Source organism: Crinia signifera, chromosome 7 (genome assembly GCF_055691185.1).
Source record: "Crinia signifera chromosome 7, ASM5569118v1, whole genome shotgun sequence".
NCBI classification, from domain to species: domain Eukaryota; kingdom Metazoa; phylum Chordata; class Amphibia; order Anura; family Myobatrachidae; genus Crinia; species Crinia signifera.
The window spans coordinates 149467429-149482666 of NC_139223.1; the positions used below are offsets into that span (position 1 = coordinate 149467429).

The 15238-nt window shown below is 37.2% G+C and overlaps 1 protein-coding gene across 1 annotated transcript; it reads left to right on the forward strand.

Annotated features, from left to right (window-relative positions):
- The first annotated feature begins 2401 nt into the window (after nt 1-2401).
- On the forward strand, nt 2402-14886 carry GCG (glucagon). Its single transcript, XM_083152070.1, has 6 exons — nt 2402-2493; nt 5083-5244; nt 7647-7778; nt 11017-11130; nt 12973-13113; nt 14684-14886. The coding sequence occupies exons 1-6, from the start codon at nt 2402-2404 to the stop codon at nt 14703-14705; spliced, it is 663 nt and encodes a 220-aa protein (XP_083008196.1). The 3' UTR covers nt 14706-14886.
- Nucleotides 14887-15238: the final 352 nt, after the last annotated feature.

Below are 15238 nucleotides of genomic sequence, written 5' to 3' on the forward strand. Positions count from 1 at the left end.
TAATATAACCACTAAATCTTTCATGTTACTTAGTAATCAACAAAGTCATGTGTCTAGATCTGCAATATGGATTCAGAGCACCCTTAACTATAACATTACTACTTTATTACAGCGTTGCCGACCCTCCCGGAATTTCCGGCAGTCTCCCGAAAATCCGGTCCCCCTCCCGGCACCCCGGAAGGGTGGGCAACCCTCCCGGATTCAGGGGGGACCCCCGCTGTCCCCCGGATCGCGGCATTAAAATGCTGCAATCCTCGGGTCTCAGAGGAGGGGGCGGAGCTAAAATGACACAATCGCGTCATTTTAGCCCCGCCCCCCATGGAGATCCATGAATTCCCTGGTTTAACATCATGGGGGCGGGTCTTAGTGATGTCATGATTAAGCCCCGCCCCCTGTGCGGCTGCTGAAACTCTCCTCTCCGGGCTTCTCTGCAACCCTGCTTAATTAGCATACAATAGTTGTGCATAGTGTCTTTTTTCGGGGTGTGGGGGATAGCCACGTCCCCACACAGCCAAAATCCCCAACTGAACCCACGCACTTCCTCCTGGGAGGCACGGCTGATGATATGGCTGTACTGTATTGAATCACCAATGTCTCTTCCTGTGCTGCCCCGCTCCGAGGCACACAGACAGATTTCATGTATGTCGAAACTTTAAGCACTGAAAATTCAAGTTTGTATTACAGGCATCCCCCTTACCCACGCTTAAGTTTAGTATCATTTTTACATCATAAATTGTTGAAAACCATCATAAATAGCTGAAAACGAGATACCCACAGCAGTGAAGACAAAATACCTTGGTCCAGTTTTATAATATAGAAAAATTAAATACATATATTCTGTACATACATAATTGATCATTAAAGTTGGGCCCATCACACTTATTTATGAAAATGTTTTGTCCATGGAACTTGTTGCCCTCAGACGGGGCGACGAACGAACAGTGACATGGCCAAAATGTAATAAGTATTATAAAAGCATGCTCAAAAATAAATGATGAATATATTTCATTTTGCGTAAACACTGTATTAAAGCCAAGTTTAAATAATATTTTCCATTTTACTAATATCAGATTAAAAAATGCAGTACTATCTATTATACATGGGAAAGTTGTATAAAGCAGAGGGCACATCATCTCTCATCTGACATTGCATTATACCTCTACTTGCACACCTGAAAAGCAACCTGTGCAATAGTACATGTGCAATTGTTTCACAATGATTTATCAGCCGTTTCTAATGTGTAAATTAAACAAAAAGCAGTCATATGTGAAACATTTGAAGCATCAACAATCACATGATCATCTGTGTCAGAATTAATGCACATAATGCATCCTCACAATGTTCAATGAAGCTGAAAAGAGTATAAAATGCTTTGTGGCATAAGCAGTCGGAATCATCATCAGGAAACATCTGAAAGTTGCTTTGGAGAGAAGTACACTTCACGGTGAGTCCTTTCTTCTGAAATGCCATATATTTGACTATTTGGTTCCAAGCCTAGTTTTTTGTATCATTATTTTTATGATTACAGTTATTAAAATTATTGCTATTAGACTTTTGTTTTAGTTGAAACATGTTGATTATATACAACACTTTTTATTTTTTTTAATTATAATTTAAAAATATATATATTTTATTAAAGGTGCACTCAATAAATTAAACCCATACTTTTTTTTATATTTTATTCATTTTATGCTGTAGCTCTTTTTAAATGCTTACTTTAAGCCTCTCTTTATCTTTGTTACTTACTTTAACTTTTTAGTATTATTTTAATTTTTTTTTTGTTGGGGTGTTTTTTAAGACAAAAGATTTGGGCTTATCAAAAGAAGTGATTTCTAGTCAACATGATGTGTTTTCATTGTGTGTAATATTAAAATCAACATTTTCACCCATAACTTAGATACTTTGCCTGTTTTAGTAGCAAAATGTTTATATTACAAATACAAATTAAGAGCTATTCTAGATTGAAGTAGTATCTGCTACTGTATTAAGGCATACTTAAAATTAAACGAGGACTGCTTCTTGTTACATACTTATGTACAACATTATTGCTGCACTAGTGACATACATTATTTATAGTAAGTAACTCTTAAAGACAACTGTGTTCTTTTTTTTTCTAAAGTCGATCTGGAAAATATAATTTTCTGAAATTTTTTTTTACTTTGCTTTCAGTTGAGTGGAAAAGTTGGTAGCTTAGAACTATATATTGGAAATCTTTTGTGAAAATTGAATTGTGAAATTAGATGGTCAACGTTTTCAATGATTTTCAGCCTAATAAATGTATGTCTAATAACGTCCAGCTTTAAGAACTTTGAAGCTAAACAAATGACTGACGTTTATAGTTGTAAATAGAACAATTATTAGCAAACATAAAATTCACTTTTTCATCTCTTTCAGGAAAATCATGAAAAGCATTTACTATATGATGGGGCTTCTTTTTATGCTACTACAAGGAAGTTTCCAAAATCCTATCCAGGAAACAGAAGGAAAATCCAAGTATGTGTTTAAACATACAAAGCTGCAATCTCAATGCTAACTATATTTACAATGTGTATGTGCTTCAATGCATAAATTGTCCATAATTCTAATAAATAGTACAAACTCAGGATATTTAATACATTTAAATCACAATTTTTACCATCAAATTTTACACTCTTTGGTTGGGATTTTTTTCTGGAGGCGAAGAGAAAAATTACACTTGCATCCCCCACAGCATGAGAATTTTACATTATACCCACCCATATACTCTAAAACATATTTTAATGTAACTAAATTATTGTTCCAGGGCACAACATTCTCACCACTTAGGTACAGAATTAAGAAAATCTATTGAAGATTCGAGGGGGAGATGTATCAACCCTTCTGATTAGGACATATGGTGAAGTTGCCATACCAATCAATCTACTTCTAGATTTAAGTTACTTGAATGTACTTGATACATTATATCAATAATCTGATTGTTATAAGCAACCTCTCCATTTGTCATTTGTCCTCTTTAGAATGTTTGATACATCTTCCCCTAAATAAATAAAGAAACAAGTTCTATATTAGCCTGTTTGAATGCCCTGAACATAGCAGGTCACTGTAGAATACTGTAGGAGCTATGGAAATGTATTTCAGAGAATTTCCATGAATTACTTGTTGAAGATAAGTTTACATTATGCTAACACTAATAATATATATATATATATATAGAGGGGAGTTGGCGGCACTCGAAAATAAAATGCAGACCACACGGGTATTACCAACGTTTCTGTGCCAATCTGGCACTTTTATCAAGGTGCAGATAAAAGTGCCAGATTGGCACAGAAACGTTGGTAATACCCGTGTGGTCTGCATTTTATTTCCGAGTGCCACCAACTCCCCTCTATATATTTGGCATCCAGCCAAGGCACAGCCAGGAGGGCACCGGATCGTTTAGCATCTCCTATATATCTAGCATTGGAGTTTTTTTTTTGGAGTGCCTCCTCACGTCCTTCTATAGAGTTGCCAGCTTTCCCTTGGAGGGTATCTTTATTGCCTTTGTGGAGTGCCTGCCTAATGGACTATTTATATATATATATATATATATATATATATATATATATATATATATATATATATATATATATACACATGTTGCTCTGAGTTAAGCCATTCATCAACTCACAGTATGATTAATATATTAGTATATAGTTGCAGAATAAAATATTAGTTTTAGGTATTGAAAAATCTAAATTTCTAATTTGTAATCCACCTAAAGTAATACTAAAGTAATACAAATAATAATAAATGATTATAATAATTTACTTAATACACAAAAAGATATTACTTATAGTTAACTAGTTGCATACATTTTTGTATAATCTTTTTGTTCACATAAAGGCCAGTATTCAATGCTTCCGATTCACCGTTTTTTTCGGCAAAACGGGCTGTTTTCACTCCTTGCAGTGAATCTTTTTCACTGAAAATGTGATTCACCCTATTCAATGTTCACTGTTCGCCAAAAGCGAACAGTGAATGCCGGGCCAGTTCTCCGTTTCATGCTTGCTGCAATTCGCTCGTGTATTTCAATGGGGTTTTCACTGGGATTCACCGAGAGTGTATTCAATGCTAGGATGGAGAACTGCTTTCTCCCTGATTTTTGCCATGATTCCCGGTTTTGCATTCGACATCTTTTTTAGGTGAACTGGAAAGTGATCTTTTTGGTGTCAAAAAATCTGATTTTTTTTCTGTGAAGGGGCATGCTATTTTTATTCATGTGCTTGAAGCACATTAATATATATTAAATTTGTATTTTTTATCTAAAAAAATATATTTTTTACACATTCGCCAGCAGGGGGCCGGGAGCCCCTCATTAAATATTCATATATTCACTTCACACTGGTCCCAGCTTTTTACGAGCAGGACCAGTGAAGTGGCTCCCTACCCCTGTCCCCTGCCAGCTCTCCCGGGGGGGGGGGCAGCTTCTGCTGCCTGTGTCCCCGGGTGCCCTCCTTCTCCCCCACAAATTCTGGGTCAGACAGGGAGGCTTGCTCTACACCGTCCACAGGCTCCCTGTGGGGTTAAAATTCACCGTCAAGGGCAGCAAGCCCTTGCGGTGTTGAATAGGGTGACAGGGAGGGCTGACAGCGAATGCTGCAGCCCTCCGGAACCCTGCAAATGTGCAGCTAATCCTAAACAGGATTCGCTGCACATGGAGAAAAAATGCATTGAATACTCACCATAGTCTTAAAGTTTTTGTAAGTTTCAGTTAACTCCAATGGTCCTAATAATTTTAACAAAGCCCAAAATTACAAAACTTTTTTTTAATTAGAAATTAACTGATAGTTGGTTTTAGTTCCTTTTATATAGACAATTTCCACCATCAGCATCTAGTAGTAGCATTTTGTTTTTAAAAGGGTGCATCGGGAACAGGGTTAACCTGTGTATCACTAAATAACATGACCCCACTATATACTGTAATTAAAGTGATTCTGTAAAAGTTATAAGGCTATGGTGGTGTTTGGATATTACATATAGCTACGGAAGTGCAAAACTAAGGGCACTATCCCCTCAGATTTCTGATAGATACTTATATCACAAATTAAAAAATTGTATACGCAGATCAGTCAAAGCTGCAAGGACTGAAGCTCTAGATGATTCAGATCACCACAATGAAGTTAAACGTCACTCACAAGGCACATTTACTAGTGATTACAGCAAGTACCTAGACTCCAGGAGGGCTCAAGACTTTGTCCAGTGGTTAATGAACTCAAAAAGAAGCGGGTAAGAAATATGGAGTCAATAGACTTTACATTTTGTTTCAGATAATAAAATGTAGGTCCCTCCACTTCGTACCCTTGAGTCAACTTTGTTTGTCCTTACCACCCTACGTAAATGGTGTTTCGTCCACTCAACCTTCTAGTGTCCAGCAACCCAACGTGTGTTTTTGTTGTTTGCAATAACTTGTTTTCTGTTTAAAGTATAACTTTATGTGTGTAAGGCATGTGGTTTGATACAATAGAGGTATATACTGTACATATGATTGGCAAGTTTTTGATTTGGTAGCAATTGAATATTTCCAATTGCGGAGCTTATGAATTGACCACACTTGTATTTGGAGTGAGGCTAACTCATCTGATTGTGTCTTGTTCTTATTTTACATCATTTGACATTACACATCATGCTGGGTTGATGAAACTGGCCCTTCTCATTAAAAATTCCCCTCCATCTGACCACTGTCAGCTCAGCCATAATGACTCTATAACGTATTATTCTGCTGATGTAAATTTATCCACAAAAAGCAAAAATACTGAAAAACATGAACTGCATATGTCTAATCATTCATAATTCTATATAAGGCAACATTGATTTGACAACTATTTTCAGGATTTTTATAGTACAGTATCATGGCTGTATTTATACAATGCAATATAATGTAACCTCTTTAATGCAACATCTTTAAAGTCAAAAAGTCTAAAATTCGAAATAAGGCCAAATAATTCAACTATGATGCTTGCATCAATCTATTGTTGAGTCATTAAACTTCCAAAGTTCTTTCCTGGCTATTGTTGTCATTGTAATGAATGTCACATTTAGTAGAATAGTTTGAACAGATATAATGTAATAGTATGGAGTATAACTCCAAATGAAGTCAGAGTTCTTTCATGCAACACCATTTATAATATGGTTAATAACGATAAAACAATGATATGGCTAGATTAAAAATAAATAAATCAGCTTTGTAAAATCCAACAGTTGATGAAGACAATTATCTTCTTAAAGACTGGCTATGTTACTTTATTTTCAAAAGAAGTCATTGTCCATTACATGTAGCATATATAATGTTCTGTTACTTTTGCCTCTGAAAATCTTTCAAGTCTGCGGTTCTAGCTCTTACACAATTACAGGAGCTGGGTCCGGCACATAATGATACAGTGCAGCACCCAGCTCACGACACCCCCTCACCTCCTTAGAAACTCTACTGGTTGTACCATAGCTTCAATCTATGAATCAGTCACATAATGTGGTATAGATTAGTATTTGCAAAAATGATAATAATTTCCTCTCCAGTCAAAAAAATGCCAATCACCAATTACGTTTGCTATTACATGTTATGTAATGCATGAATATGTGTTAAACAATGCACACAAAGTAGCATTTTTTTGGAGAACTATATTAAAAGGTCTGTTAAATAGATTTATAAAATTGTGTTTTTCATAGAATCTCAGAATTGTAGCATGGATTACACATATAAATGTTTAACCGTCAAGTTAGCAGTTGCCCACTTGGAGCATCCCTCCTATCTCTTGGTACAGGTAGATTAAGTTTAATGGACAGTACATTGTATGGCTCGTTTATCTCTCAACCGATTGTTACAGGTCTCAATCATTATTATTGTATATAAGGTTTAACATTAATCTAAGTGGCAAACAGTGTGAGCCCAATGCTACATTAAATGCTGCTTATCCTGCATATATCATTTTCTCTATTTTCATAGGAAAGGGTAGCTGGAATCTAGGTGGTTAACCAACAACTTAGTTTATGGTTGTTGGTTGCAACCCTTTAAAACTGTTTCAAACAAGTACATGGTTTAGTTGACTAAGAACTAGGGGTGAGCGGTTTTACTCGGATTTACTCGGATCTCAAAGCTGGATCTTATTGGCTATCTAAAACATGTGACAGCCGATTGCAAATCAGAAAAATCCAAAATTGCAAACCAAGTAAATCCGAGTAATTCTTTAATAAATGGATAATAGTGATACCTCTTTCATGGTGTCTGTTTAAATTCCTATCTTATGCTCTAGTTTGCTCAACAGGTATCAAGGAGTCTTTGCTTCCATGTTGTACCTACTCCAATGAAATCAATGGATTGTAAATTTGTTTTGTATGTGTACACCTTTTTTTACATAGACCAGGCAGATGCACTTGCTTTCCGCTCCTGTAAGGGGTGGCTTTATTATATGACATGGAACCAGATGATATTAAACTGTAAAAACGTATCCTTCAAACCCATCTTAATACTATTTTAACATTTCTGGAAAGGAGAATTAGGTAGGACTAGGTATTCCACATTAGATGCCCATCGGACATCATTCCTGGAACTAGAACAATGTATACTATACCAATATGGGTACCTTATAGGTTATAAATGAATACATTGTGAATGATCATGCTTGTTTTCACAGAGGAATATCAAGACGCAACGCTCAGTTTGAGAGGCACGCAGATGGAACACACACCAATGATGTAGCCCAGTTCTTGGAAGAAAAAGCAGCCAAAGAATTCATTGCCTGGTTGATAGGAAAACCAAACTCACAGTAAGGAAGAGATCCAGCTATTTTAAAAGACTTGGCTGTTTCCTTCCCTAATACTTTAAAATCAATTTCACTACACTTTTCATAGTTTGTTGTGGAAAGCACAGTGTAGTCATTAATTATTATTCTGCTTCCCTTTCCATTGCTAAACAATGTGAAAAACGAAAAACAGCGCGCATATAAAAACACTGCCAAAACCCGGTGATAGTTGCATTCCTGAATTTTAAGACTGAAGTATAGGAGGTGGTTCTCACTTTGCACTGTGTTACAGTTATACTTACAAAACAATATAAACATAATACAGTGTAGCGTATTCATTTAGTATATGAATTTCACCACTGGTGCTCCCAATAGAGAAAGCTATGTGATAATGTTCTCTTGTTTCCCAGATGTTGAATCTTCAGAAGCAGATATAAATAATAGAGATGTGCCATTAGGACATGCATTTCCAACCTCAGTCCTCAAGGGACACTAACAATCCAGGGTTAAGTGATATCGAGGCTTGAGCAGAGGTGGCTCAATTAGAACCTTGGTTATTTTGATTTAACCATCTGTGCTGAAGCCTGGATATCACTAAAACCTGCCCTGTTATCAGGGCCGGTGCAAACGATGTCAGGGAGTGGTGCACGCTCACTTCGCTCCACAGGGGGGATGATGTGCAGCCGCCCCACCACTCACCCACTCCTTGGGGGGTGGATGTGGCTGCTGCCGACCTGCCAGATGGGAAGGGGATTGGTGCGGCCGCCTCCGACCCAGCACAAAGGGGTATGTGCAGACGCCTTACTCCAAAGTGCCGCCCTCCAGTGGCTGGCATCCACAGGCAAATGTCTAGAGCTGTCTAGTGGTGGCGCCGGCCATGCCTGTTATTGCGCCTTGAGATCCAAGACTGGGAATGCCTGGATTAGGTTATCTAAAAATCTTAATCTGCCTGAAAAAAATTGATTATTCAGAATAAATTGCACTCCCTTTATAGGAAATGTAAAAAGTATATCATATTACATAGATCTCAATAACTATTGTCCCATAGATAAATGATGTACCGGAAATGCAATAAACTGTAAGCGCCTCAGTCCAAAGTATATTTCTGAAAATCACATCTTGTGCATTATCAGGACTAAACTTTTACAACTTTAAACCTACGAGTTCCAACGTTGCTGTGAGAGATCCCCAAAATATCCACTAGAAATGCCAGCGTCACTCACAGCGAGTGTTCTTTTTCTGGATGCAATATTTAACTAAACTTCAATTAAATGATTTGGCTGCATTTGTATTTATTTATACTACATTAACAATCGCTATGAGTGGCGCTGGCATTTTTAACAGATATTTTGAGGCTCTCTCACAGCAATGTTGGCACTCAAAGGGTTAAGATATCACACACACCTAGAACTGCCACTCAATTATATTAAACAACTTTACAAAAGAACACATAAAACAAAGAACATGACCAAATGGATTCTTTTAGGATTTTTTTGAAGTCATACTAAGGGCGGGATGTATTAAAATACATCGCCACCCCTCACCGTGCTGCCGCAGCGATGCTAGCGCATATGTATTAACATATGCGCATAGCATCGCAAAGCGGTGATGGAGCCCCCCCACGATACCGGTGATGTGGTGTGCGGGGATCTCCGTCTCATCCTCGGCTCATCGGCTGTACCCGGTGCCTCCTCTTCCCCCCTGCAGCTGGAAGGACATCCCGCTGTGACATACTGCTAGGAGGAGGAGGAGTTTGATGGAGGACAGGGAGGGGGTAGGCATCTGCGGTCTACGGAGGGCGGCAATAGAAGCCCATAGGCTTCTTTAGGGTAGAAGCGAAGACGCGGCAGCCGTGTATTAGTACATTGAAAATGTGGTAAAACCCTGGAAAAGGGGGGTTTTTACTGCATTTTTCCCTTAGTACATCCCACCCTTAATCTATAAAGCAAGTTGTCTTTGCATGAAAGTGAAATATTTATTAAGCTATTTTCTAAATGTCTGTGGTCACGTGGTGAATTAATTTTTCTGCACACACCGACGGGTATATTTACTAAGGTGCAGGTTTTTAGAAGTGGACATGTTAACCATAGCAACCAGGTTCTAGCTATTAGCGTAGATGCTGCTAGCTAAATGATATGTAGAATATGATTGGTTGCTATCGGCAACATCCTCACTTCTGAAAACCCACACCTTAGTAAGCATACACTGTGCAGTTTTTAAATTTATGTAGAGGCAAAGTGGAAGCAAATGATGACTTATGTTAATGACTACTTGCATGCAATAATTACACACAGCAGATTGCAAACACACATACCATTTCCATGGGTTTATGTTAACATAAGAATATGGAGGGATACATTTACTAAGATGGGAGTTCCATTGAGGATGGGATGTTGCCCATAGAAACCAATTGGATTTTATCTATTATCATCTAGAACAGGGCTGGGCAACACCGGCCCTCCAGATGTTGATGAACCACACATCCCAGCATGCCTTGCATCAGTTTCAGCATTGTCACATGGCAAAACTAATGCAAAGCATCCTGGGATGTGTAGTTCATCAACATCTGGAGGGCCGGTGTTGCCCAGCCCTGATCTAGAAGGTGCTAAACAAGATGGATAATCTGGTTAGTTGCCCACAGCAACATCCCTTCAGAAATAGAACTCCCATCTGTGCCCCCGGAGATTTTTTTTACCATACTGTATATTTGTAAATCTTTTAAGATGGCTTTCATATTGGATAAAGTTGTATAAAGGGATTTACAAATGATAACAGAAATTTGTTTGCTAATAATTGATCAGCATTTAATGATAATCCCTACTGCACAGCATTGTGTGTTATAATAAAGAAATAGGAAATAAGACATACCCAGTGGTACTTTTTGAGGACACGATCGGGGGATCCCCCAATTGAGTTGGGCAGTTAATGGAGAAGAGATTTCTCCTTATTTTTATTTTTATTTTATTTTTTCAGAGTTGGGGTGACACTGAGAATTAATGAATATGTTAAAATTTCTTCAATTTAAAGAGACATGAAAGACACTTTTTGTATTTTTATTTGCATTCACACACTGATGTGCAACTGTTATCTTTGTATCTTCATTACCTATGTCAATTTACATGATATACATTGTTATTTGTACTGATATGGTGTTTCCATAAAACATTTAATAAAAAAAAAAAATAGGAAATAATGAATGACCTCTTGATATCGCATAGAGGAAATTGATCTAAATTGAAAAGGGCTTTTTTTTATTGTCCAGGAGATTCTCACGACACGCAGAAGGCACATTCACTAGTGACATGACCAACTTTTTGGAAGAAAAGGCAGCCAAAGAATTTGTTGATTGGTTACTTAAAGGAAGACCAAAAAGAAAGTAAGATTTTATTAAATTGAATTATTTTCCAATATGTTCAACAATAAACAAATAAATACACTGAAACTAGAGATGGGACTAGACAAATGCTGTGTACACACGGTACAATTTGACATTCGATTTTGACTACATAGTCAAAATCGAATCAAGATTGCATATATGTACATCGTATGGAGATAGAACATGTTTTTAAGCTTTCTATCCCGATTCGATATCGAAGCGTGCTCCCATTCAGCTGAAATCGAAAAGCCAATCAGATAGTGCACCAATGACTATATAGTGCAAATCGAATGTCGATGGCATGAATTGTATGTAAATAGCACATGCGTTAGCTAAATTGCATAGCAAACGAATCTTAAGTCGAATAGCAAAGGAATCTCACCGTGTGTACACGCCAAAAGTCCAAAAGCCCTCCAGGCAGCAAAACATTCCATTTTACCTTATGTAGGCATGCCAGCAAAGGGATTATTGAATTGCCTTTCAGGCAACAAAACCTCTCATAGTACATTTTCAAGTGGTTTCATTCATCGTCATTCAGGTAGAAAAATGTTCCCCTGTATACAGGGAGGCCACTTAAAGTGTATCACTCATAGCGATTGAGAATACAAAGAATGTCAGGAAGTGAGGGTAGATTATAGTATTTATACAGTAAAGAAAATTATTAGACTTCTTGACAAAGGTTCCATACCTGAAACACCCTTGTCTTTGGAGCCAATGGAACTACAGGTGAATCCTCAAATATCTAGCTTCGATACATCACGTGAAGCAAGATGCCTGACATGAGTGAGCCACCAGGTTCTGTCCAACGCTACTTAATTGATATCCAATGCTATACTCACTGATATTCTTCTTTACAATCTTAAATTAGGTATTGTAATAAGTGCCAGTTGCTACTGTATATTATGGATTTAGAGCACCCATACAATAATCTAGGGCAGGTATGTCCAAACTATGGCATTCCAGCTGTTTTGAAACTACACATCTCAGCATGCCTTGCCATAGTTTTAGCATTCCCTAATAGCAAAACTGTGACTAGGCATGACTTTTAGTTTCACAACAGCTGGAGGGCCATAGTTTGGACATGCCTGATCTAGGGCATTGTAATTATAGATTTAAGATAGACACTCGGATGTTGCATGTCCTAGAGAGCATAAAAGTGCCATCTGTCCTGGTAGATTATTTTGATCATTGATTACATTTTTACAATTGTGAACTGTTTTGTGTATCATTGGGTTTTATACTTATATCATATCAGACATATTTAGTTCTACAGACAATTATGCATAACAATGTTAAAGTAGTAATGATAAACATAATTTATTTTTTTGATATTGCCATTCAGCTAAAGCTAAAAAAAAAAAAATACATGTTGATCCAATAAACAAAAATTCCCATCAATGCATAAAATATATGGACAAGTAACAACACTTGCATACATACTGTGATCATGGCCCCTTAATGATAAAACTTAAATCACTCATGTGTGATGCCATGCAGCTGCCGCAAAATGCCCTGAAAATTATCTGGACATGCCTACGTTGTCTAGACCACCCCCACCCAAAACTGTTCCCGGCACACCGAAAGCCTTGCCTCCACCCCGTGCCGACAAGAATGCAACCGCAGCTTGAATGCAAATTAGGCCCCTAGTTCTACCAAGCTCCTGAAACTTTTACCCGTATAACGTAATACATTTAAAAGTCACTTGTACAGTATTTTCAGTTCAGTTTGTCTTTAATAGGACATTAACACATTCCATGTAAGGCATTGTATTATGTGATAAATACTGTAGAGAACAGATATCTGACAATGTTTTTTCAAATACTTTTTTCATTTTAAATAAAGTTTTTCAGAAGTGACCTCTGCGGATGATATGGACAGAAGGCATGCAGAAGGCAGCTTTACCAGTGATTACAACAAATCCTTAGATATTAAAGCTGCCCAAGAGTTCTTAGAGTGGATAATGAACACCCCGGTTAAAGAAAGGTATACAATATTTAGAGATATTATGATTACATAGCATTATAGAATACTTTTTTTTCCCAAAGGGAAATATTTACTTGATATGATAATTCATATTTTTAATAAAGTAAAGCTGTTAAGATTTAATTTTCATTTACCAATCATTGCAATCATTTTGTTAAATATCAGAATCCTAATGCAAACATTTTTATGCCAGAAAGAAAGTGTTAATAAATGTTTTAACACTATGCAGGGAATTCAATCCCAGACGAATTTCCTGGCCAGGAGAAAAATCGTCAATAATTCGCAGATTAGTATTCAATCACGACATGGGCGAAAACAGCTGCAAAAACGACCATAAATTCGCCAAAATATGTGAATTTGCAGCAATTTTACCGATCCACATGGTTTTTGCCAACGCTGGATTTTTCGCCCACATGAAAAATCAGCAGTGGGATTCAGTAGGGCGTCCTAAGATGTCCTAAGCATTGCATCAACAATGCAATACATACAACATCTTATCAGGTACATACCGTAATGCCGGTATGTACTTAGAAATTAATAAAGTGTACTGCAGCTCTCCCGATAAAAACTTTCCATTGTGATTGAAAACCATCCGTGATTAGGACCTAGGCAGCCTCCTGTCATTTGCGGCTGACAACAGGGGGTGCTGAGAGGGAACTGCAGAGAGAAGTTTAAAGGGCCTATTAAGTTATGCCATCTAAAGTTCAAAGCTCCTCCAAATAAGTGGAAGGAGATAAAGGGGGAGACAATTAAATTAAATTAAAATTAAAAAGTAAATAAGGAAGGGGATGATGGAAAGATGTACTATACATACATACATACATACATATATATATATATATATATATATATATATATATATATAGAGTGTGTGTGTGAATTTAGGTGCGGCACTCTCAGGATTCAAGAAAGTACAATACACTACACAAGTGTAAGTTTCAACATTTCAATTTAATGAGCTTAACCATCATCAGGAATACAGTATATACATTTCACCTTATATAGAACGCACTGGCCATTCGTGCAAATTGACACGAACCTTACCTCTCTTAAGCATAAGTGTTTACTCTCCTGTCAAAAATGTGGCAAAAATATCAAAGATATAATGGTACCTGTTTCCTAGCACGGCGCCCATCGCATTGTATACCATAAGCCTTACAATGGTATGCGACGCGATGGCATCTGATGTTATACAATTTAAAATTGTATACCATTGTATATGGCATACAATGGCATACAATGCGATGGTATACCCTAATTGGTGCTTTTAATGTTAAATGGCCCCCCTATAAGATTATTAATTGTATAAGCACCGTAATGGGTGCTTACAATGTTAAAAGCACCCCCACGACACCCCCACTATAAAGCCAACCCGAAGCGTGGCGAGCATAGCGAGCCCACGAGGGGCAGCGGTACGCGTCCTCCGACCTTTTTATACCCCCACCATCCATGGTCAGCGTTGAGTTCATTCTAGTCAGTGTGGCGAGCGCAGCGAGCCACCGAGCCCGAAGCGTGGCGAGGGGACGCGGAATACATGTAAAGTAATATACAATTCTATTTTTTCTTTCAGGGATTTAATTGAAGAACAATAAAAGAATACAGATCTTCAACAAGGAACCACCAACCAGCTGTCACTTGAAATTGATGAATTTGTGTTGTGTAAATTCAAGCAGGTGTACCTTAAAGCCATACAGTATAGCTTTGCATGCAAAGTAAATGACATTTCCAATAGTGTTTTCTTGTTGAGGAATTACACAAAAAGCAGGTTCTACTCAAAAACACATCTACCATACAAGGTTTAATGCTTTTATTAATGGCCGAACTTTTACCATACTTAGAAAGAGGCTTTGCCAGTCCTACCAGAATTAGGAGTGCTTAAATCCAGAAGTGCCATTCTCTCGTCCCAATATTTAAAAGGAAAAAAATATTAAAAAAATATAAAAATTATAAAGAATAATATAGCTTGTTTAAATAAAAAAAAGAACTTATTTTTCTATGAAAATGAATTGTACATAGAATTTACTCCAATCATGTCAGAATGCAAAGGGTTACCCTGTTTGAAATGTTTATTACGAAAGTGCTAAGCTTTCAAAATGTTAACTAGCAGCCTTAAATAAAGTTTTTC